General features: G+C 39.1%; 1 protein-coding gene across 2 annotated transcripts in view; it reads right to left on the reverse strand.

Moving 5' to 3' along the window:
• The window catches only part of LOC127586662 (zinc finger CW-type PWWP domain protein 1-like), a 78,098-nt gene that overhangs the window by 50,725 nt on the left and 3,545 nt on the right, over nt 1–23,828 (reverse strand). For both annotated transcript variants that reach the window (XM_052044778.1, XM_052044777.1), the window contains exons 2-5: nt 16,364–16,479; nt 12,901–12,963; nt 8,250–8,590; nt 5,771–5,849 (exon numbers count right to left, since the gene is read on the reverse strand). In XM_052044778.1, coding sequence (XP_051900738.1) covers nt 5,771–5,849; nt 8,250–8,590; nt 12,901–12,963; nt 16,364–16,445 — 565 coding nt within the window. In that variant the 5' untranslated portion in view covers nt 16,446–16,479. The remainder of the gene's footprint in view (nt 1–5,770; nt 5,850–8,249; nt 8,591–12,900; nt 12,964–16,363; nt 16,480–23,828) is intronic.

The raw sequence follows: 23,828 nt of genomic DNA on the forward strand, positions 1-23,828 counted from the left end.
AGTGTTGTTTTCTGCCATTAACATTAACTCTGGAAGTAGTTCCACAGCCTCATAACATTGTGTAAACTTCTCTAGTTATCTGTTTCACATCTATTCTTGTATCTAGTGCTTTGTTCTCAACTTGTCAAGTAGTTTGTCAACTAGTGGGCATTTATTTACCTGTCCATTTTTAAAACAATTTCATCATATTTCTTTGTAATCTGGTTTCTTTAATAAAAAAGACCAGTTATTCTGAAATGTAAAGTTCTGTGTTTTGTCATACCATGCACCATTTTAGTAATTCTGTTTTGCACTCTATAAATATCCTTCTTAAAAACCTACCATTACAATCAAAGCCATATTAAAATTTTGTATAGACTCAATATCACCACTTGTCTTTTACACCTTAAAGGCAAAGCTTAAAATTCCATTTGTGTTTTTTATATATAGTCTTAACTATCTAACATTGTCATTAATCCTCAAAATTTCTCTAATCATCTAAAGCACTGAGCTTACTGCCATACTATAGTTTCGCTGTATTGTTAACCACTAACTGATGCTGAATTACATTTACAAATATTTAGCCCATTCCCTCATCTTTTCACAGCTTTTCTGGGTCACTTCCTATTTTGGCATTAACGGCACATTTCAAAATCATGTTCCCTAGGTCTGCATCTAAATTATTAATCAAAATTGGCTTCAGAATTGCACCCTGTGGGACACTTCCAACCATTCAGAGAAACCCGACCTTAGATCCTATTCTCTACTTTCTCCCTAACCCACAGCCTCTACTGTCAAAAAGATTGTGGGCAGTAGGCACATGGCAACAATCCCACCCACAGGTTCTCTTCCATGTCACATACCACTCTGACTATTGCTGTTCCTTCATCGTCACTGGGTCTAAATCCTGGAACTGTAGGAATACCTTTGCCAGAAGGACTGCAATGGTTTAAGAAGATGCCCCATCACCACCTTCTCAAGGGAATCAGGGATAAACAATAAATGCTGGTTTTGTAAGTGTTAATCATATCATAAGAAACTATTTTTAAAATATAGGTATTGTTGTTTTGTAAGAAACACAGTAGTTAATCTGTGCACAGGATATCCCACAAGCAGCAAAGTGACATTAACCTGATAGTCAGTTCGTTTTGTGGTGCTGGTTGATAAATATTAGCCAAACCATTGAGAGAAAACAGAATGCTTGTCTTTTATGGGATCTCTTATGTCCACTTAAGGGGACACCAGGGCTTCTGTTTCATATCTCTTCTTGATGGGCCAGCACAGGAACTTCCCTCTAGATTTTCCCACTACTCTCTTGTCTCAGAGGCAAACATGCCCACCGAAGCTCAGTTTGGATTTCATCAGGACTAATCCATCACACAAGAACACAAATAAAAGGAGTGGGAGTAGGCTACCTGGCCCCTCAAGTCTCCCCCTCCATTCAATATGATCACGGCTGATCTACCCTAGTCTTCTGTGCCAGATCCTCATAGCCCTCAATTCCCTGATCTTTCAAATATTTATCTACCTCCACTCGTAATGATCAGGCCTCCACAACGCTCTGCGGCAGAGCATTCCAGAGATTCACCACTTCTTGCAAAAATAAATTTCTACGTACCTTAGATTTACATGATTGGTCCCTTATCTCAAAACTATGTGCTCTCGTTCAAGGTTCTCCGACAAGTGAAAGCCAGTGGGAGAATCTCCAAGGGGACATAGTAATCACAACTTTTTTCACAAAGACCTGAATTCCAGAGGTGAGGTGACAATGACTGCCCTTGGCATCAAGGCAACATGTGACCAAGTGTGACATCAAGGAGCACTGGTAACATGAGATTAATGAACATCGAGTTGGAGTTGTACCTCATACCAAAGGTGGCTGTGGTTATTGAAAGTCAGTCATTTCAGCCCCAGGATATCACTGCAGGAGTTCCTTAGGGCACTGTTCTCGGCCCATCCCCCAGTTGTTTCATCGATGATGGTCCTTCTATCGCAGGGTCAGAAGTTGGGATGGTTGCTAATAATTGTTCTATGTTCAATTCCATTGGCAAGTCCTCTGCAAATGAAGTATTCCATGCTTGCATGCAGCAAGACCAAGGAAACGTTTGGGCATAGAATAATAAGTGGCACAAACATTAATGCCAGAAAAGTGCCAGGCAACAACCATGTCCAGCAAGAGACAGCCTCACCTCCTTGACTTTCAATGACTTTGAAAGTCAAGGATATTACGTTTCTCCATCATCAACATCCTGGGAGGTCCCTATTAACTGGAAGCTCATGAACCAACCACATCAGTTCTGTGGTTACAAGAGCGGGACAGAACCTGGGTATCCTATGCTGGGTGACTGACCTCCTGACATCCCAAAGCCTGTTCATCATCTACGAGTCAGGACCATGATAGAACACTCTCTACCTTCCTGGATAAGTGCAGCCCCAACAACTCTCAAGAAGCTTAGCATCATCCAAAACAAAGCAGCCTAACTGATTGACACCCCATGTACCACCTTAAATATTAATTCCCTACATCACCAGCACACTGTGGCTGCAGTTTGTCCTATCTACAATTTTTGTTATTCGTTCAAGACGTATAGGCTTTGCAGGCTGAGCCAGCATTTGCTTGTGCATTCCTAACTGCCCTTGAGAAGATGGTGGTGAACTTGATTCACTGGTTACTCGAATACTCTACCCCAGCAGAACTTCGCAAACCTATGATATCAATCACCAAGGCCAAGGGCTGAAGGCACATTGAAACACAACCACTTCCAGGGTCCCCTCAACAGGAGTCACACACTATCCTGATTTCAAAATATATTGTAGTTCCTTCATTATCACTGTGTCCAAATCCTGGTACTCCCTACTGAACAGCTTTGTGGCAGTACCTTCACTGGGAGGACTGCACCAGTCCAGTTCACCTCATCACCAACTTTACAAGAGGAATTAAGTATGGGCAATAAATGCGACATCTGTACCTGAAAAATGAATAAATTAGAAAACGTTCCAACGGTGGAATATCTGACACTTGATGAGATTTGTGGCCCCATTATCCCTATTAAAGCATCTGTTGGCTGTTTTACTTTATGTAGATAACTAATTACTTGATCCTTAACTGGGTACTAAGATTTTCCTTGAAGAAGTAACTTCAACTTATATAGCTTCTTCCATTCTCTTTTAGTATCTCAAATCACTTCACAGCCAACTTGAATCATAAACAATGTTGTTACATGGGAAGAAAGGTTGCCTGCTGGCAGACGACAAGGTGCCATACACAGCAAAAACATAAGTAACCAGATTATCTGGAATTTTATTTTAATAGTGTTAGTTTAATAGATAAATACTGGTCAGGATAGCAGATCCTTTATGTCCATCTGAGAGGGTAGGCAAGGTTTCGGCTTGATCTGAAAGAGGCACCTTTTACCCCTTCTGTACTGCATTAAACTGTTAGCCTGGATTATGTGCTTGTCCTTACAGTGTAACATGAACCTAAAACCTCCTGAGAAAGCCAAGAATGCTACCAACTGAGCCTGAGGTGACACAGATGTTAAACTAACAGCGACCTATAATTACGCAAAATGGCTCTGTCTCCCGTTCTAAAGATTGGTATTACATTGGCCATTCTCCAGTTCTCCACACACATCACCACTGAACAGTTCTTTAAAATATAATTTCTAGGGTTTTAGCAATTTCCTCCCTTGGGATCCCAGAATGTAGCTACTGAACTTTGGTGCTTCTTTTAGTCCAAATAATTCAATGAAAATGTTATATGTATTAATCATAATTAGGGTACCATTTTTCCATTTTTATTTTTTGTTCAGCTTAGGGCTGTTTTCTCAGTTTTTAAGAAACATTCAGAAAAATTGGGTATTTTTGTTTATTAGAAAGAACAGAAAAGACGTATCGCCTTTCAATCTTGATAATGACAAGCTAAATAAAAATCAGTAATGATAATATCAGACTAGTATGAGCTTTATCTGAATTATTTCTCTGACAAAATCTTTGTTTTTCTCATGTAATAGCGATCAGCTTTTGTTTTTTGTCCCATTTCCATCCATGCTTTTACACAACCTTCTTCACCAATGCTAGTTCGTCAACCAAGACAACCCAGAAATAATGGGATCGTTCAGTAGTTCATATCAGTATTTTGAAATTTTTCTTGGAGCAAAATTAACTTAAATTCTTTGTGGTTGATATTTATTGCAGACAGGGAGTTTGACGGGTGAAAAATAATCTATTTTTCTATAAGGCTTCAGGATGTATTTTAACTTCAATCTGCTAAAACTGATGGGTTTGATTCTGACCTCCAGTGCTGTCTGTTGAATGTAATGGTGTTGACACTTTTCTCCCAATAAAAAGCAGCTTCACTTTAAAGACCACCGTGTACAGTGGTGCAGCAGGTACAGCTGTTGCCTCACAGCTCCAGTGACCCAGGTTCAATCCCGACCGCCAGTGCTGTTTGTGTGGAGTTTGCATGCACGCCCTGTGGCTGTGTGGGTTTCCTTTTGCTGCTCCTGTTTACTCCCACATCCCTAAGACATGCTGGTAGGTTAACTGGTCATTGTAGGTGGTCCCTGGTATAGGTGGGTTGCAGGAGAATCAGGGTGGAGTTGAGTGGCGAATGACAGGGAAATGGATGGGCCATTAGAATTGATGGAACTGCTCTAGGAGCAGTCATAGTCTTGATGGGCTGCACTACCTCCTTCTCCGTCATAAGAAAATATACATAAAATATTGTTCAATGGCTTCACCTCATCTCCAAAATGTTACCCCTTATTTTCCCTGCTTCGAGCTGCCTTAGCCACAAAAATGTCTATTCACTTTGAATCCTAAATGTCCTAACTTTTCCAAAATAGTGAGGTCTGCTTTGTGTTTCTGCAGCTAATGCACTTGCTTTGCAAAGTACAGTTTCAGAATATAACCAGAGCGTGTTCTTGACAGATGGTGAACACTGTGTAATATGGAGAAAAATCTATGGCTGTAGGTAGTCATTTCCTCTCTACTCCGATGTTAATTCTGTAATTACAGTAACAAATTAAGAACACAATCCAGAACACAAAATGGTCTATTAGACAACTATCCATTTCTCTCACTTTTTATTCTGCAGTCATTGGGTCTTTCCGTTGGATTTAGATCTTAAAGTTCCTCTCCTAACAAAAAACATGACTGTCTGCTTTTCTCCCAAAATTAAATGGAGCACTGACATGTGTAATTTTTGAAAATGCAATTTTGACAGTGAATTACTAATTATTCAGATAACAGACATTATTTTTTCTTTCATCATCCAAACAGGAATTTCACCTTCTGATGGCAGTAAATATCCAAAATGGAGTGAAAAGGCACCCGTCACCTTCCACAATCACATTTCCACAGTATTAACTTTATATATCTGCCACTGTACAATTTCTCTCAATCATTTTCAAAGATGTCTGGTATATCCCCAAGGATACGTCTAGTACAAGTTGGGAAAATCTGCTGCAGAGCAGCGTTAGAATAAAATGCAAAGTCTACCAATCCCAAATCACTCCCATAATTAAATAAGCATATTTAAGAGCACACATTAAGACACAAGTATAGGAGGTGAGCAAACAGTCACATATAGACCAGACCAGAACATTAGTGAACTAAATGGATTTTTTTGAAAATTTTGTAGATTCATTTATCACTATTACATAATTATTTGAACTTAAATTCCCCAGTTGGCAAGGAAAGATTATGACTCTTATCTCTAGATCAAAGAATGATCAATCAGCCCTCTGGATGCTAGCCAACTTAACTACTATGCCATTTGGTACAATACCTATGCATTCCTCGAGAGTCTTGTCTATGACAGACTGGAAGAGCTTTTCATACTGACTGTCACTGAGTGATGGAGTCTCCTGAAAAGACAATCAAATGCAGCACTTTAGAAAATACTCCAACAAAATTTTCTGCAGGATTAGATAATTATCTTACAACTGTCATGCAATAAATCATACAACTACAAAAAAGATGTTTGATACAAAAATATGAAATTCTTTGGTCTACTTTAAAGAGGTTAATTATAGTAAAAGCCTATTTACCAAGCAGCACTATCCAGGGATCAACACTTCGGGACCAGCACTGGGACCGTGCTGAGGGAGCACCCGAATCAACAGTTGAATAGCACCAAGAGCTCCAGTGGGATAGCACAGAGGGAGCCCCCACGTCGCCTTCGAGACAGTGATAAGGGAGCTCCTGGGTGGACATCGGGACAATGCTGAGGAAGCACCCAGGCCAGCACAGGGGCAGCACTGAGAGAGCCATGGGCTGACATTGGAATGGTGCCGAGGAAGTTCACAAGCCAACAACAGAGCTCCTGGGCCAACAGCTCTGGGAAGGGCTGAGGGAGATCCTGGTCCCACATCAGGACAGTGCGAAGAAAGCCTCTGTAGCAACACAAGGACAAGACTGAGGGAGCTCCCAGGCCAACAGAGAAACAGCATTGAGGGAGCACTCAATCGAACATTGGGACAGCACTAAATGAGTTCCCGTCAATAGTGGAACAGCACTAGAGGCCCAGGAGTTGATCATAACTTCCCCATTGTTTAACTGACTGAGCATAATTTACTGGTGTATGATGAAATGTATTGTATTGACAGTGGCAATAGATTGGCAAGACAATAGGTCAGTTAACAACATAAATAGGGAGATCTCCAGTCAACATTGGGTTAATGGGCATAACTGCTTATGCGGCATTGTCAAGTCTGACGCATACAGGATAACAGAACTTTCATTATGCTTATTTTAAACAGAAACTAAAGGGATTCCATAAAATGTATTAACTGTTTGCACCTTTAATGCAACTTCAAGAGCTGTGTGAAGCTGCCTACCACTGAACCTATTCCTCACTGTCTGAATATCTTTCCCTCCTTCCCACCTCTATTTTTATACCATCCACCCAAGCCGTGAGGTGGAGAAATCCTTCCTTTATTATCAGTATTAAGCACATTTAAGAGTATCATCTGGGTGCTGTATTCATTTCAGGACATTTGGTTCCATGTCTGCATGGAGCGGAATCTGTGATGTTGAGGACAAACAGTTACCAATACTTGCATACATATTTAGCAACTATGGCCAAGGACAAATTTCTCCACTTTAAACTTTCTTCTTATAACATAAAACTTACCATTCTTACATCAGACTTGGCCTATCTTTACACCAACCTCCAGCTACTCTTTTTGAAAACAAGTCTCTGCTTCTTAAATAAGTGAAATTAAACAGAGGTTGCAAATCTTCCAAGACTGCCTTATATTTTTCAGGAATTAAAAAGACTAGTCTATCGACCTCTACAATGATTAACCCAAGAGATGAATTAAGTGCATGAAAAAAATTGTCAGAGGTGAGGAAAATGGGTCAGGAATAATCTAACTGAGTATCAGTCATCGAAGTGAAAATCAAAAAAAAACTGCAGATGCTGGAGATCTAAATCAAAAGCAGAAAATGCTTGAAATACCTGGTAGGTCAGACAGCACCTGTGGGAAGAGAAACAGAGTCAATGTTTCAGGTCGGACCTGTTGGGTATTTCCAGTATTTTATGTTTTTTCTGTTTTGGATATCAAACATTCTGTTTGCTTTCCAATTGGCTTAGGAGACCTGAAAATTGGGTGGAACAGAAGCATGGGCAGTAGGTCAAGTAATGAAATTTCAAGAAATATGCCAACAAGGATTAGCAGTTTTTAAGATTAATTTTTCAAGATCTGTTATTACCGCCCCTAATTAACTTTGAGAAGGTGATAGTGAGCTTTCTGGTGAAGGTGCTATTAGGGAGGGAGTTCCAGCATTTAGACCCAATAGTGGTGAAAGAACGGCAATATATTACCAAGTCAGGATTTCGTGCAACCTGAAGAGGAACCTATAGATAGCAGTGGTCTGTGATTAGCCATGTTTCTCTAGGACACTAAACCTATTTCTTGAAATTATTTCATGCAATAAGTAACAAATTCCCGTATGAAATTCCTGTTTAGTTCAAACGGGTTCCAACACCTATTAAAGAAGGAAGCACAAGAAACCAAAATTATTAAATGATTGAATACTGCAGTTTTTTTCACTTCAAGTTTTTTTCACTTTCCCTCGCTTAGTATCTGTTCATAGGCTTGATACCTCTTACTTTGGCCATTGGTTTCAAAATTTCCTTTATCTAACCATTCCATTGTCATTGTTTAAGTTTAAACATAATCCAGCGAGTGTAATAGTATCAGTACTCATTATAATATTTTTTACTCAATCCAGATATGAGATAGCATATTTCAGAACCACACCTTATTTGTTTTAGCTGTGCGTCCAACACACTTGGTCTTGTGTTTAGCCTTCTCTTCAGTGTTCGCATTATTGATTTTTCCTGGTTTGTCAACACAGCCTTCATCGAAACGTGTCTTGACCTGTTTCTGTTCTAGCACAGATTTCTTTTTTTCTTGTGCAAAGTTCTTCTGGCCTTTCCTTTCCACATCTAAACACACGTCTTCCATGCTTTCTCCATTCTGGCCCTTAATCATAGTGGAAGAATTCCCACACAGCACCTCTTTCTTCTTTTTCAGTTTTAGGACGTCCTTCCCAGTGGGAGACATAAAGTTTCCACCCCTCTTTATGCCCTTCTCGATACCTGAATATTAAAAAAAGTTTTGTGATTTGCTACTTTCAGTTTCCCAACAGTCATTCTTAAAAAAATAATCTACACTGTTTGACAAGACAAAGGTGCACTCTGGATCCTCACTAAGTTCAAATAAGTGTAAGCATTTCCCCAAGTCACAGGGAGGAAAATTGTAAGGCTGGAACGAAAAAAGGAAATTGTTAACAAGAGTGGGGTTAAATTGGACATGAGTAGCACTAAAAACACTTGACATTGCCTGGGATGCATGAGATATAGCTTTTCAGTAATTGAAAGTCAAAAATCTGCAGATGCCGGAAATCTGAAATAAAAACAAAAATTGCTGGAAACACTCAGCAGGTCAGGCAACATCTGTGGAAAGAGAAACAGTTAATGTTTCAGGTCCAGGACTCTTGATCAGTGGGGCAGTTTTTTCCTGCAGAAACGGGTTTAAAAAATGTTGGGAGAATTGTCAGGATATTATACCATCTGGGACCTTGATAAATGATGGCACAGTTCCACATGCTGGAAACACTCAGCAGACAAGAGTACCAGACCTTAAACTTTAACTGTTTCTCTTTTCTCAGCTGCTGCCTGGCCTGTCAAGTGTTTCCAGCATTTTCTGTTTTTTAATCCTTGTTATTCAGTTCAATTAATATTATTCTTTGTGTCTCAAAAGATCATTATCGCATGGGTGATGCAATTCTGTCCATTCTGCATCTCACACAACCCATAATGAATGCAAAAGAGACTGTAGATGCTGGAATCTGGAACTAAGGACGGTCTGGGAGAACTCAACAGGTCAAGCAGTATCTGTGGAGGCAAAAGGTGAATGTCAATGTTTCAGGTCAAGATCCTGATGCAGTGTCTCAACCCAAAACGGCGACACACCTTTTGCCTCCAAAGATTCTGCTTAACCTGCTGAGTTCTCCCAGAGTCCTGTTTTTTATGTAACCCATAATGAACTACTGGCTCCTCTGCATACAGTGAGATGGTTACAATTTACTTAAATCTGATTTTATAAATAAGGTAGGAGGAGATAAATTTACACTAACATGGTAACTCATTTTAATTTTGTAAGCATACATCCAACAAGAACTCTTTTGAAAAGCATTGATTAATTCTATAGCATTTGTTTTTTTCTTGAAACATAAAGTCACTATTTAAATAGCTGGGTGAACAAGTGAAGCTCTGAAGCTATACTTCAAGTCAACTGAAATTACAGGCCAAAAAGGTCAAGGTCTGATTCCTGATCGTGCCAAGTTAGCTGCTTTTAGCCAGAGAATCATTTTGAGAGGAACAATTAGTCTCATGCTTCAAATAGCATAGAATAGATATTTAGGAAAGGTACAGGGTGGATACTAATGTTCAAATCCAAGACAAAGTCAGTAGCTGAAGACAACAGAAAACTAGAAGAGGATAAACTAAACAAGCGTGCTCAAAGATCCAGGACATCCTTCTGCAATTTTTTAATTCAAATCATCACAGCTGCAACAAAGTTAAAGGCACAGGAACACCTTCCATCCAATACAACACAGTTGTGTTAGGAAATGTACACAATCATGAATCATGTGTCATGGGGAAAAATACTCAATAAACGCGTTATTCATGCTATTGTATGTTCTTATGATATTACCATTCATTTTGTATTTTTTTCACATTATTCTCTCTTGACTTTACCTCCATTTCAAGTGGCAACTTATGCTCAGACATGTTTCCAATCCAACTTTCGCACCTTAGTCAAGCGGCAGATCTTTATTTGCTAACTTGGAAAAGATTCTATCATTGGAATATTTCAGTGTGACAGTTATTACCATCTGCCAACACTAACATGCGACCTCCCACAATCTCCCTTTGCATGCAAGTACACACGCCAGATCGTCCAGATCTAGGGGTCATGGACTCAGAATATTAGATAGTTTGAATTGAAATTACAAGAAATTTATTTATTCAAAGAGTTATGGATCTTTGGAATTCTCTGGACAGATAGTTGTTTATTATATTTAAGACTGAGACGAATAGATTTATAGGTCCTAAAGAAATCAACTGATATAGAAATCAGATGGGAAACCGATGTCGAGGTTGAGGAATGACTGTAATCTTACTAATGGCAGGACAGGATTGAGGACCACTCGGCTCCCCTCCATGGTAAATTTAACATTCTGCTAATTAGATAAATAGTGCACACTGTTAACGAGATGCCAAACAAGGAGGTGGAAATATAAAGGATTTAAAAATAAGTTACCATTGTTTGTAATTGACGTATTTCTAAAAGGGTACAAATAAAGAGATTTGGTCTGTAAATTTGTTTACTCAATTTCAAGCAAAGATCATGGTTTAATCAGCATAATTTTTTCACACAATCCTCCACATCTTTGAAAAATAGCAACTTTTCTTCTTTATTGATAATATCCAGGAGTTTGAAACAAGTGTGAATGCAGATTATATATAAGGAATTAGATTTTATTTAAAAGTTCATGTTACATAGTTACATAAACACTTTGGAATACTTGGAATTTATTTAGGAATTATTAAAAGATCTAAACAATACATTCTTGGAGACAGCTCATGCTGAAGTTTTGCTGTACTGAGTGTTGTTTGGAGTAATTTTATTCTTCCCTAGGTCACTTTCTGAACAGTCTGTGGGGGAGACCTTATCTTAGGTCACTAGAGCTAAGTGTACATTGATTGTACTCAGCTCCATATATTCAACACCACTGAATTAAAGGGAATCAAATGTGAGATGATGAGTATATCCAACAACCAATATATTCAGACATAAGGAAACTGCAGATGCTGGAATCTGGAACAACACATAAGGTGCTGCAGGAACTCAGGCAACATCTATGGAAGGAAATGGACAGTCGATATTTCAGGTCAAGACCCTTCATTAGGACTAAAAAGAATATTCACATGCATTTAGCACTAGCAACCAAAGATATGTTTTTGTCCCTAATGGAGTAAAGTTCCAGAGGCACATAGATGTGGGATTTAATGCTGAGTGTTACTGGGCCTTTTCAGCACAATGACATCCTGGTCAAATCCAACAGAGTCCTCAACTCCTAGCCAGAGTTACTTGATAGTGATCAGGAATGAGGAATATTCAATTTATAATGGCACAAAGTGGCACACTGGTTGAGATCAACAAATACAGAGCAGGAATTTAACATGGACCTTCTGGCCTGCAACACAAAACAGTATCTTTACCCACTAAGCCATCTGAGCAGTAAGTACTTCTCAGGTGAGCTTTGTTTTGCCCATTTTCTGAACATTCATCTAAGGGTATGAACAATAAATTGGTAAATTGGCTTATTATTGTCACATGTATCAAGGTACAGTGAAAAACTTTGTTTTGCATGCCATCCATACAGATCATTTCATCAGATCAGTGCATTGAGGTAGTACAAGGGAAAACAATAACAGAATGCAGTATAAGGTGTTACAGTTACAGAGAAAATGCAGTGCAGACAGACAATAAGATGCAAGGGCCACGACGAGGTAGATTGTGAGGTCAAGAGTTCATTTTATTGTACTAGGGGACCACTCAATAGTCTTATAACAGCGGAACAGAAGCAGTCCTTGAACCTGGTGGTACTAGTTTTCAGGCTTTTGTATCTTCTGCCCATGGGAGGGGGGGAGAAGGGATAATGTCCAGGGTGGGTGTGGTCATTGATTATGTTAGCTGCTTTTCTGAGACAGAGAGAAGTGTAGACAGAGTTCATGGAGGGGAGGCTGATACCTATGATGTCCTGAGCTGCGTCCACAACTCTGCAGTTTCTTGAGGCAGCTATTCCCCAAAAGGAATGCATCTGACTTTTGCCATGTTGCCAGTAACTACTTCTAACGTGGACAATGGAATCATAGTCTGGATCCATTGGATCCTGCACCCACTCCACCCACCCCCCCACACCAAGCCCAGAAATTCAAACTTCTGCCGTGCTGACAAAGGCATGGCAACCAACTGCCTTATCACCCTGAGGAAAACATTTCATCACAAAGAGTTGTGGGAGCAGAAAATACATTTAGAACAAGGCCACGTAAAACAAAGCCCTCAGAATTCTGTAGTGTATAAAATGTTGTTTGAAAGTCCTTAGTCCGTTATTTTAAATGAAGGATCAATCCATTGGGATTAAATGTCAGTGAAAAGAATTTACTACAAATGCAACAATCTACCTGCAGTGTAATTTTGAATGATGTCACATGACAAAGATCCATTCAGCAAAAGTTGTCAGAATATGGAAATATTCAAATAAAACAGTTTTGTCAAAAAAATATGAGTGCTTGGCGCCTCCATGGACATAATGAGGTATCTGAATATAACCTACCATTACTTGTTGCAGTCATCTCAATTTCATCAGGATTATCAGTACAGCACAGTTTCCTCAGCTCTAGACAAAAGCAAGCATAATAAATAGATTAATTAAAAATTATTTTTTGAGTAATGTATTACTTTATTATAAGGTAAGGACAGAAATCCCATATCAGAAGATCAGTTTTTGTAAGATAAAACCAAATGACTAGTTATTACAACATAAAAACTAAACATAACAAAGCAAACTTTAACACTTCTGCACATTTTACTTTCTTAAATTATGCACTATTGATCTTCTATACAGTATCATACATGAAAGCAATCAGAAATGTTTGGGCTTCTCTTTTAATGTCTTCTATGATTTTGTTAGAAACTCATACCAGAGGATATCTTTATGAATACACTTACAGTTACTACATACAGCGACAAGTGCAGCTGAAAAGAAACACACATTCCCTTCTAAGTTATACCTGGTACCAGGCTTTAGACATTATTGTAAACGATACATTAGATTCCAAAAATGATCATGTCTAAGAATAGATGTTAAGCATTCCACAATTTTCTGTCTTATAAAAAACCCACTGCTGAGAAATTGGATCCACTTGTGCCTGTTGTGGATGATACTGTTAGATCATCCTAGCGATCACTTTTGGGTGAAGGTGCACCCATTGGGAAACTGGCACGTGTGCTGGGAGTGCAATTCACATTCACGGTGCTGATGTTTTCCCGGTGTCAATCAGGTATCTAATGACTCACAAGCCACACATCACACATTTCCACCCTTTTAGTGAAAGCTACCGCTCTTGTACACTCAAAAAGACTGGAGTTATGTTACACTGTTATCAATAGTGAGACATTAACTAAAGGGTCTCCACGCTGTCATCAACGTCTTACACACAGCGTCTGTCAACCTCAGTTTCCAATGCTTAGAATGGAAACTTTTCTTTACTGATTGTTCCACCTGAATGTAGGATTTTTGTTTTTTTATACAATTCACATCAGAGCTGTCCTTTGATCCTTCTGCACCTTGCAGTTGCTGAGGGCCACTCATGGCATAACAGAAGGGCGAATGGGAATTGCACAGGAGGTGTTTGCATATAAAACCAACATACAGACTTACAAACACATCGTGAGCTTCTCATGAAGCTCCCTTTATGAACTGCACAACTACCAATTTAGTGCATGACTCTGGGTGCAAACCACCATTGTATTGCTTTTAATTTGTTGGACCAATTTCATTATTTTCTTTTGGAGGGGTTCCAATTTGGTATAGGGAGCATATGTTTATGTACCAAAAAAGGATGAAATCCAATTTCTGGACACACATTACCACAATTGCCATGTTATTAGTTCCCATAAAGTCTCCTCAAACCTCACCTACCCACAGACTAACTCAGCAGGCAGGCTGTCAACTTTCTAGCTACCTGACCTGAGCCTTATGGGAGGCCAGCTATATACCTTGGGTTCAAATCAGGGGTATAATCTGATAAAACATTGTTTCAGGTCAGGTAAGACCATGCCATGCTGGCCCAGGTTGGAACTTTATCCAGGCCAGGATGATTTGCTTTTAGGATTACATGTGTCCTCTTTTCTTGATCAACCCTTAGTGTATGTGCAGCACAGCAAAACAACAAATTTCACGCCATATGTCAGTTTTAATAAATCTGATTCTGATTCAAATATTTTACTGCTTTTTTTTTGCAATTGCTCCTGAGTTGAGTTGGGAATAATAGGGTCGAGAATGGGAAAAGTTGTAAGTACTGTGGCTATGTCTGGGTTTGGATTGGCTATGGCCAGGTTGGATTCAGGTCAGGTTTTGAATTTATGCCCTAGCCAATTTCAATTGGTTTCCAACTCCATTTCGATTGATGTAACGCAAGATATTAGGGTTGGCCTTCAACAATTCCAAACCTATGCCTAAGATTCCACAAAGAGTTGCTAATCAGTATCAGCTGTGGTCCAATCCTTGAAGGCTGATCAAATTAATGTCTGACATACCCTGTAACAATGTTCAAGCATGCCTTTTGTTAAACCTGTGGTCACTTGGTTTAATTTTCCTAGAAAACCAAATGTATTTACTGCTTTGTGAGCCCTCTGCACAACTAACTTTCTTTAGGGGTACCTTGTAACAGAAAACATCCTAATCGATTCAAGTCATTAGGGAGGTAGACTCTCAAACATTGGCAGTGACAGGTGCAAGACAGGTCCAAGAGGTAACACAGGGTAAGAAAACTAGGAAGGAAAAACATTGAAAACAAAGTAACTTTGATCCGCAAGAAAAATGAAGTCCATCAGAGGAAGCACAATACTTCATTATCTTGCAGTCTTCACCAGTCTTCTGAAGAATCCACAAGCACACCTTGCACTAAGTGGGCAGAGAATCCATCATGATCCATATTGACCTAGATATTCTGAAGAGGTAAAACAAAATTATGTCCACTTTGTGCTTGTCCATGACAGATTGCTCAACATCTGCTAGGCTGTACTTCGTTTCCAATACCTGATGCAATCTCGAGGCATCAACAGAAAAATGATCAATGGTCTAAAGCCAAAACGGCTTCCCTGAAAGAGTTCAACTGAAATAGATTTGTCATCAGCCAGTACTGGATCTCATGCTTTCTCCACCTTCTCCTCTCCCCCATCAATGAGCAACACATCAGCTTTGTTCATTTCAAGAGATCTTCCCTATTATTAATCTGGTCATTATGGACAGCTTAGCTCCCTCCTTTTTCGCATAAAGGAGACTGGGCCCTTTCTCAAGGGAAACAATCAACTTCTAATCAATTTAAGAAATAGCCATAAAGACCTCAAGTGATGATAATGGATTAGCCCCTAGTTCAAAAGGAACCTGAATATATCAGGTACAAAAGACGCAAGCTAAAGCTATATATACAACTGATTCAATGTCACTGCGACCTAACAGTAATGAAGGGGGTGTTGTTTAGTCCTGGGATTGGAGATGTCTACTTTACTTTTTACTGTTATGGTAACTATTGATACTGTTAATTAAAGGTGCACAGTTTCTTTTGAATTCTCTAGTCATCATGTATGGCTTTAAAAATGGGTATTTTAATTCTTTTTTTTATTATGGACAGACACTACAAGTGTGTCTAATTTTAATTAAACCCATTCTTCCCTCACTTGCTGATTCCACCCCACTTATGCATCCAAGATGGTAGTATGGGTAGCTCAGGTCCAGATCTGCACTGGTCTCCATTCCTGGCTGACTGTCTACGTCATGGAGATGTTATTCAGTAAAGAACAACTATTCTCTCTTTCTACAAGTGATCATCACTCAGATTCTCCTACAGTAGCATTCTTTTAATAAGGAATTTAGTGGTGTGAGAAAATGAATCTGAATTACTCTACTGTGGCACCACCCGATTCTTGTTTCTTTATTAAACCATGAGCTTCATTCAATACATCACACACAAAATATTAATATACAAAATCTTAAGTTCTGAGCAAAATTGCACCTTCAAAATCTTTCATGGTCCTTTCTCTGTAAGTCAGTTCTCTGAACAACTTAATGTGGTTCATGTGAAGCTCGCAGTTCATATATAGTAAAATCAGTCTTCTCTCATCACTGTCCCTGGGGGTAAAGAGAAATAAAAGTCAAAAATAATGTATTTTACACAATTTAAAACTAATTTGATACTTAAATGTTCATATTATTAAAATGATGATGCAGAGCTCTTGATCTAACTTTTTGTACCTATATTGTCTGTTTTCTTTTTTCAACTTTACTGTATAAATTAGTCTTTCATTTTCTTGTTCAGTGATTTCATAACAACAACTTGCATTTATATGCCTTCAACATTGTAAAACAATTTTCTAGAATTTCATACCTGGCTGATGAAGCTATTTACGCTAATATAAATACGCTAATGAGTTGGATTGGAATAAATTTTCTGAAGCACTTACAGCCCGTAGACACAAAAGACATTCAGTACCACTGGCTGAAGATGAATATCTGGGCATACGTGTCTAAAATTTGGAGACACAAGAGACTGCAGATGCTGGAATCTGGGGCAACAAACCATCTGCTGAAGGAACTCAGCCGGTCGAGCAGTATCTGTGGCAGGATAGAAATTGTCGATGTTGACAATTTCTTTTCTCCCACAGATGCTGTCTAAAATTTGGATTGCATTTATCTTAAGTAAACTTAAACATGATTGCATTTAGTGCTAACAACAATCATTTAGTGCTTACACCAACAAACAATAAAGTAGGATCTGATTCCCTATGGGCCCTCACCCAATTTCACACATCCTGATACTGTGGTACAGCATTCAGAGTAAGGTATTGGCCCTTAAAGACACACTCCTAATGACAGCCACTTCACAGCAACAAACACTTTGACTTCAAACTCAAAAGACACGCAAGTCCTGGTCAACAAGATACATGCCAGAAAAAGGTCCTGTAAGCCAGGGACCAGAAGACCTGCTAGGCCTAGCATAAGAAGAACTTGGCAGGAGCTGGCTATAGTGTTCTCCTCCAGCAGTAAGACTCTGAAAAAGATTCACCATCTCACAACGTCAAGGTGATCTTCACACCACTGTGTACATTTGCAAAGTAGAAATCCTCTCAGGAAACATATTTTTTGAGGGGGTCTGAGTTAGTTAATTGAATTGTCACTCATAAGGAAATACAGAAATATAATAGCGAGCCATTAAAGTATCTGGACTAAGGGTTTATTCATTCATGTGCAATGTTCAATACAAATGGGCCTACAAGCAGGATCTGGGGGTGTTCTATGTTCCATCTCAGCTGATTATTGCTGTACTATGTTGGTGTTAAGGATTGTAATGGAGAGGGTTACTTGGTTTACATTGGCAATTTCTATTTTGCAGGTCACTTATAAAATTTGTGTCTTTATTATGGAATTCTCTATCTCCCAAGTGGCAATACCAACTTCCTCTGTTCAGCTGACGATAAGGCTACAAATGTCCCTGTGATACCCCTCCTGCTCCTGGTGCTCTCTGCCTCGTGGCCCTCATACTCTGGGACTCTTTGACCTTTTTCTCCTGGTACCAAATGCTGCCTTTGTTTGGCAAGGTTGTGCAGTATGGAATTCTAATTGTTTGGCCTATACTGCAAGGCATCCCAGGATTCTCACGTGGCAAAATCTTATCTTCAGGAGACATATGGCGTTTTCCACTAAGACCCTGGATCCTGTTCTATCTGTACTTGGCTTCTGTGTTTAGACAGTGTATCAATGTGAATAGTGAAGGAAGTAGAGAGTAGTCTTTAGTCCCATGGATCCATCCCCTCAGACAGTGCCAGCTACTGAGAATACCTCCCTCAGATAAGAGTCATGTGCACTTCCCTGAAACTTGGGCATCTGCCAATTGAAAATTCTTCCTGTGATCAGGTTCTTGAACTGGCCTGCACAACCCTAATCCTACTTCAGCAAAGGAACACTATGGGCCACCTCTTGCACTACCACGGACTTGTCTTTGATTGTGTCTTTTTTTTTGCACTAAGGTCTTGTCTTTGCACAGTCTTTTTTTTCTCTCTCTTCATTGTCATGTATAATTTATATTCTGTGTGCTGTCTGTACCTATGTGCCTATGATGCTTCTGCAAGCAAGTTTTTCATTGAACCTGTACCTCACCGTACTTGTGCCCGACGATAAATTCGATTTGACAAGAAACTGCACATCAAGGGATTTGAACATTTAAAGTGTAAAAAACAACAAAGCATGATGTGCTACTGAGACTATTCTACAGCTGGTGCAGGTCAAAATGTGTGCTACATGAATAAGGACATAATTGGGTGCTGGGTCCAGGAAGTCATCAGGCACATTAACACGATGTTCCATTTGAAGTTAGATTCCATGGTCCCAATATTCCTAGGCTCGGTGAATGAGGCATATCTGAATTTGCACCTGCCCTGGAGATTCCTCCAAGGTTCCAATACTGGCATTCCACCTCAATTTACCCTTGAAAAGCACAGCAGCTGTAAACCACTCTAGCCAATAGGACAAAGGAAAGACTGCTGATACACCACTGACACACTAGATGTATTCAGACTGCAGGCTACCATTACTGCCAGATTCTGGGTAAAAATGGTCCAGTCCCAGCTTAGGCTTTGGTGAGAGACTAAGGTTTACAAATAAGAAATTTCCTATTACTAATGGCAACATGTTTCTTTGGCACTTTTCCATTATTAATACTGACATGGCCAGAGGTTAAGGAACTGAAATCACACAGAAACATATGACTGCAACAATTTCACAATTATTAATATAAATTTCTGTGTTCCTTAATACATATAATTAGACCGTTCAGATAATCTCCTAAATAGCAAATTTGGTGACACTGAGGTAATCAGCATCGCTGTGAAATAATAGGTTTTCAATTTTCTCAGTCCAGTCTCTCCCTAAAATGTTGACAAGCACTCTTGAACTCATTTAACACCTGAATCACATGTATGAGTGTCTGTAAGGGTATTTGGTCATTGTGGGATTCATAGCAGATCTAATCCACTTGTATTCTAACATCCGTAACTACATGCCTTCAACAGGTTTGCTGGAAAGGGATTAAGACTGGAATCCTGGTTAATTTCCTTTTCCCAAAGGTTACAGACCCTGAAGTCAATTGTTAAAACCCATCACCCTCTTTTTCAAAACAGCTGAGATGGATAATCAACAACAAACATATATTTTGTTCTGCCTCTGATGTAGTAAACCATCCTAGGATGTTTCTCTGAAATGTAATCCAGCACAGAAATCGCCACAAAAGCAGCCATTTGGACAGACGTCCACAAGGTTGGTCAAAGGTGTCGGTTTAGAGGAGTATCTTAAAGGACAGAATTCCAGAGGTTAGAATTGCACAGCAGAAGTAGGGTGGCCAAAGATGGGATCAATGAAGTGAAAGCAGCAGCCTTATATCACTCAACTGTCACCGAGCCAGTGAGAAGGATGAGAACCATACATCACAGTTCCAGACTTTCAGGCATTATGAAAGTGACTACTGCAAAGTCAAATGTAAGCTTAGGCCTTAGACCAAGTATTTCTTCACAATGTTGGCAAAAGGAAATCAGGAGAATTTGTTACAAGTTCTTTGTGGTTTATATATTAAAACAACATTAAATATTTGCCCTCTCACCTGCATTATCCACAGCAGCCACCAGAGCAGGGAGAGAATTGAAAGATTTGGACTTTCAGGGAAATTAATATCATTAGAACTACAGTATAACTCCAATAATTCATTATCAAATGATTTTAAAATTGGTATCTGGTTCAACAGGGCCCTGTTTTCTGCACTCCCTTTAAAATCACTGGAGCTTCACTTCACAAGCTACCTTTGGACTCACCAGGGCCCCATTTTCCACACTCCACTACAAACTCACCAAGGCTCTGTTTCCCAAGCTCCATTTAAACTCACCTGGTTCACTGGAAAATTTATTACTCTACAATTTAACATCTGAAAAAAGTCAAGTAAAAATATGTTGGGGTATTAATAGGTGTGATATCCAATGATCCATAAAATCTACTGGTCCAGCACCACCAGAGTCACAAGGGTGCTGGATTATCAGAGTTTTACTGCATATACTACAACAGTAGTATTTACAAACAACAATGACTATAATTGAGACACATATGACACTAAGTTTGCTTCTCTGACTACCCCTAAAGTTTAAAATAATTTAAATGTTGTACTTACTTGAACTACTATTTATTACCTGTTATTAAATAATGCCATAATCAAGGAGAGATAACAAAAAAAGACAAAAATGAATGGTAGTTTTTGGGATCAGGTACATGGATAGCAGGAATTTTTATGGTTTTGTAATTCATACAACTACTAACCATAACATTAACAGCTATAATACTATTTGTGCTATTTATTCTACTATACTTAATAATGCCATAATTGATATATTTAACAGATAAACTAATGACTTATTCATCACAATACCTACCCTATGACCACTCAATATCAATCAGACAAATCTACACAGGATTATAACAATGCACATCTGAAGTATTTATCAACCAAGCATTATGGTACAGCCATGTTTCATGACAGGTGCTAATATGTTGAAAAAGTGATATTTTTCACAAAGTATAAATGTTAGGGAATTAAAAGCATTTGATAGTCATAGTCGTACAGCACAGGAACCTGGTGCTCAGGTTTTCAGACCATTACATGTATGCCAAGCTTTTTGCCCATCACATTAATCCCATTTGCCTGCATTAGAACTGTACCTTTCTATGCCTTGCTTATTTAAGTGCCTGTCTAAATGCAGCATAAATGTGGTAAATGTATCTGATTCCATCACCTCCTCTGGCAGCACGTTCAAGATATCAATCTCCTTCTGTGCAAAAAATGTATCCCCCAGATCCCCTTTGAACTCCTTCCTCTTACTTTAATTCTAGGCCCACGTGTTTTTGATACCCCTAACATGTGAAAATGATTTTGCCTATTTACCCTGTCTATTCCCCGTCATAATCTTAAATATTTCTATTACCCCTCAGCCTCCTTTGCTCCAGGGAAAACAAACCCAGCCTATCCAATAAAGTCCTCCAAACCAGACAAGATCCTGGTGAATCTCCTCTGCACCCTCACCAGTGCAATCACATCCTTCCTATAATGTGGCAACAAGTACAGCACTAAGTGAGACCTAACCAGTGTTCTGTAAAGTTGTAACATAATGTCCCAATTAATATTCTATGTGCTGACCTATGCAGGCAAGCATTCCACATGCCTTCTTCACTATCCTATCGATCTGTGTGCCACATTCAGGGAACTATGAACTTGGACCCTTATGTCTCTCTGCACATCAACATTCCTCAGTGCCCTACTATTTGGTGTATATGTCATATCCCTATTTGCCCTTCCAAAATGCATTACCTTGCATTTGTCAGGATTAAATTCCATCTAGCAGTGCTCCACTCAACTTTCCATCTGATCTATATCCTGCTGTAGCCTCAGACAATCTTCTTCACTAGCCAAAGCATCACCAATTTTGTGTCATCCGCATACTTACTAAACATACGTCCTACATTCACATCTAAGTCATTGATACATATCACAAATGGCAAAGGTCCCAAAACCAATCCCTGTGATATATCATTAGTCACAGACTTCCAATCATACTATCCTCTGCCTCCTATCACCAAGATAATTTTGAATCCAATTAGCCAACTCACCTTCGATCCCATGTGCCTTAACCTTCTCAACCAGGCCACCAAGCAGGATCTTGTCAAGTGCCTGACTGAAGTCCATATAGACAACACCTACTGCTCTGCCTTCATCAGTTTCTTTTGAAACCTCAAAAAGCTCAATCAAATTAGTGAGACAGGATTTCCCCTGCAAACCCATGCTATCCCCGATCAGCTCCTGCCTTTCCAAATGAACATAAATCCTGTACCTTAGAATTTTCTCCAATAGTTTTCCTACCACTGAAATAAGGTTCAACAGCCTGCAGTTACCTGGCTTATCCTAGCTGCCTTCTTAAATGAAGGAACAAACAGCTATCTTACAGTCTTCTGGTACCTCCATCAGGGTCGCCAGCAATCTCCTCTCATTTCCCATAGAATTCTGGTATAGATCTCATCCAGCCCTGGGGATTCATCCACCCTTAAGTGTTTCAAGACATCTAACACCTCCACCTTCTTAGCACTGACACCCTCCAGTGTATCAAAATTTTCCTCCCTGAACTCACTATCCTCCACATCTTTCTCCTTGACGAATACAGATTAAAAGTATTCATTTAGGACCTCACCCATATCCACTGGCTTCCCCTTTGGTTCCTAATTGTTTCCCTAGTTACCCTCTTGCTCCTAATACTTATAGAATAACGGGGTTCTCCTTAATCTTACCTCCCTCTCTTTGCCTAATTTCTTTCTTAATTAGTCTCTATATACCTCAAAGGATTCACGTAATTGTAGTTGCCTATAACTGACATATGTTTTTTTTTCTTGTTCAAACCTTCAATAACCTTTGTCATCCAAGGTTCTTTAATCTTGTCATCTTTGCCTTTCACCCTTACGGGAACATGCTGGCCCTGAACTCTTGTTAACTTTATAAAACAAAAATGATTATCACACTCCAGGATTTCATTACACTAACTGTTATATTGCTAGCGTCATGGCATTTTCTACAATGAACGAACACTACAAGCTACTAGCCATTATCTACATTGTGTGTCATCCCACAGGTATGCATTTCACCAGCTATTGTACTAATGAAATTTGTCATCATGCAATCAATGGTAGAAGTGTAGCTCTGGCAGTGATACTAAATGGACAGTATTGGATAGGATGCCTGTTATACGCAATGCCTGATTTTAATTCTGTTGCAGACAACTGAAATAAATATCAAGTTATACATAACAGATAGATCAACCCAGTATTTTTAAGGTATATTGGCCACAAATTTCAAATGATAGCAATTTTTTCCATCACGTACTTACACATATAAAAATTGATTTCTTTCTCAAGTGATTAAAATAATTTCTAGGTCAAACTGTGACACTCTGGAAATTTAATCAGTCTCTTCTGGTTGCAAATCATATTTACCTAGATTGATACAAATTAGGCTCAGATGAACATTAAATTATGTCATTTCTCCATGCTTTTGAGATTCTAAGGCCTGTCTGTTGATAGTAATTCTCAAAACAGCTAAGCTTAAACAGTATTGTTTTCTCTGCAGTGCATCAGGAGGTACCCTTCAAATTAACTGCTTAACTCAATCATTTCCTACCCGCAATCCCCTGCTCCCCTACTGCTGGCTCTGACAAGCCACAAACTTGGACCCACTTGTGGACTTACCTGCTATTTTCCTTTGTGCATGCAGTAACAGCAAGTTTACAAAAATGTGTAAACCTAACAACATGGGCTTCTGAATTTTCACATGGCAAGTTCATTGCCAAAACAGCCAAGAACAATGGGTGCTAATGGATTCCTAGGCCACTATTCAGTTTTTGAGT

This window comes from Pristis pectinata, chromosome 37 (assembly GCF_009764475.1).
Source record: "Pristis pectinata isolate sPriPec2 chromosome 37, sPriPec2.1.pri, whole genome shotgun sequence".
In the NCBI taxonomy this organism is placed as follows: domain Eukaryota; kingdom Metazoa; phylum Chordata; class Chondrichthyes; order Rhinopristiformes; family Pristidae; genus Pristis; species Pristis pectinata.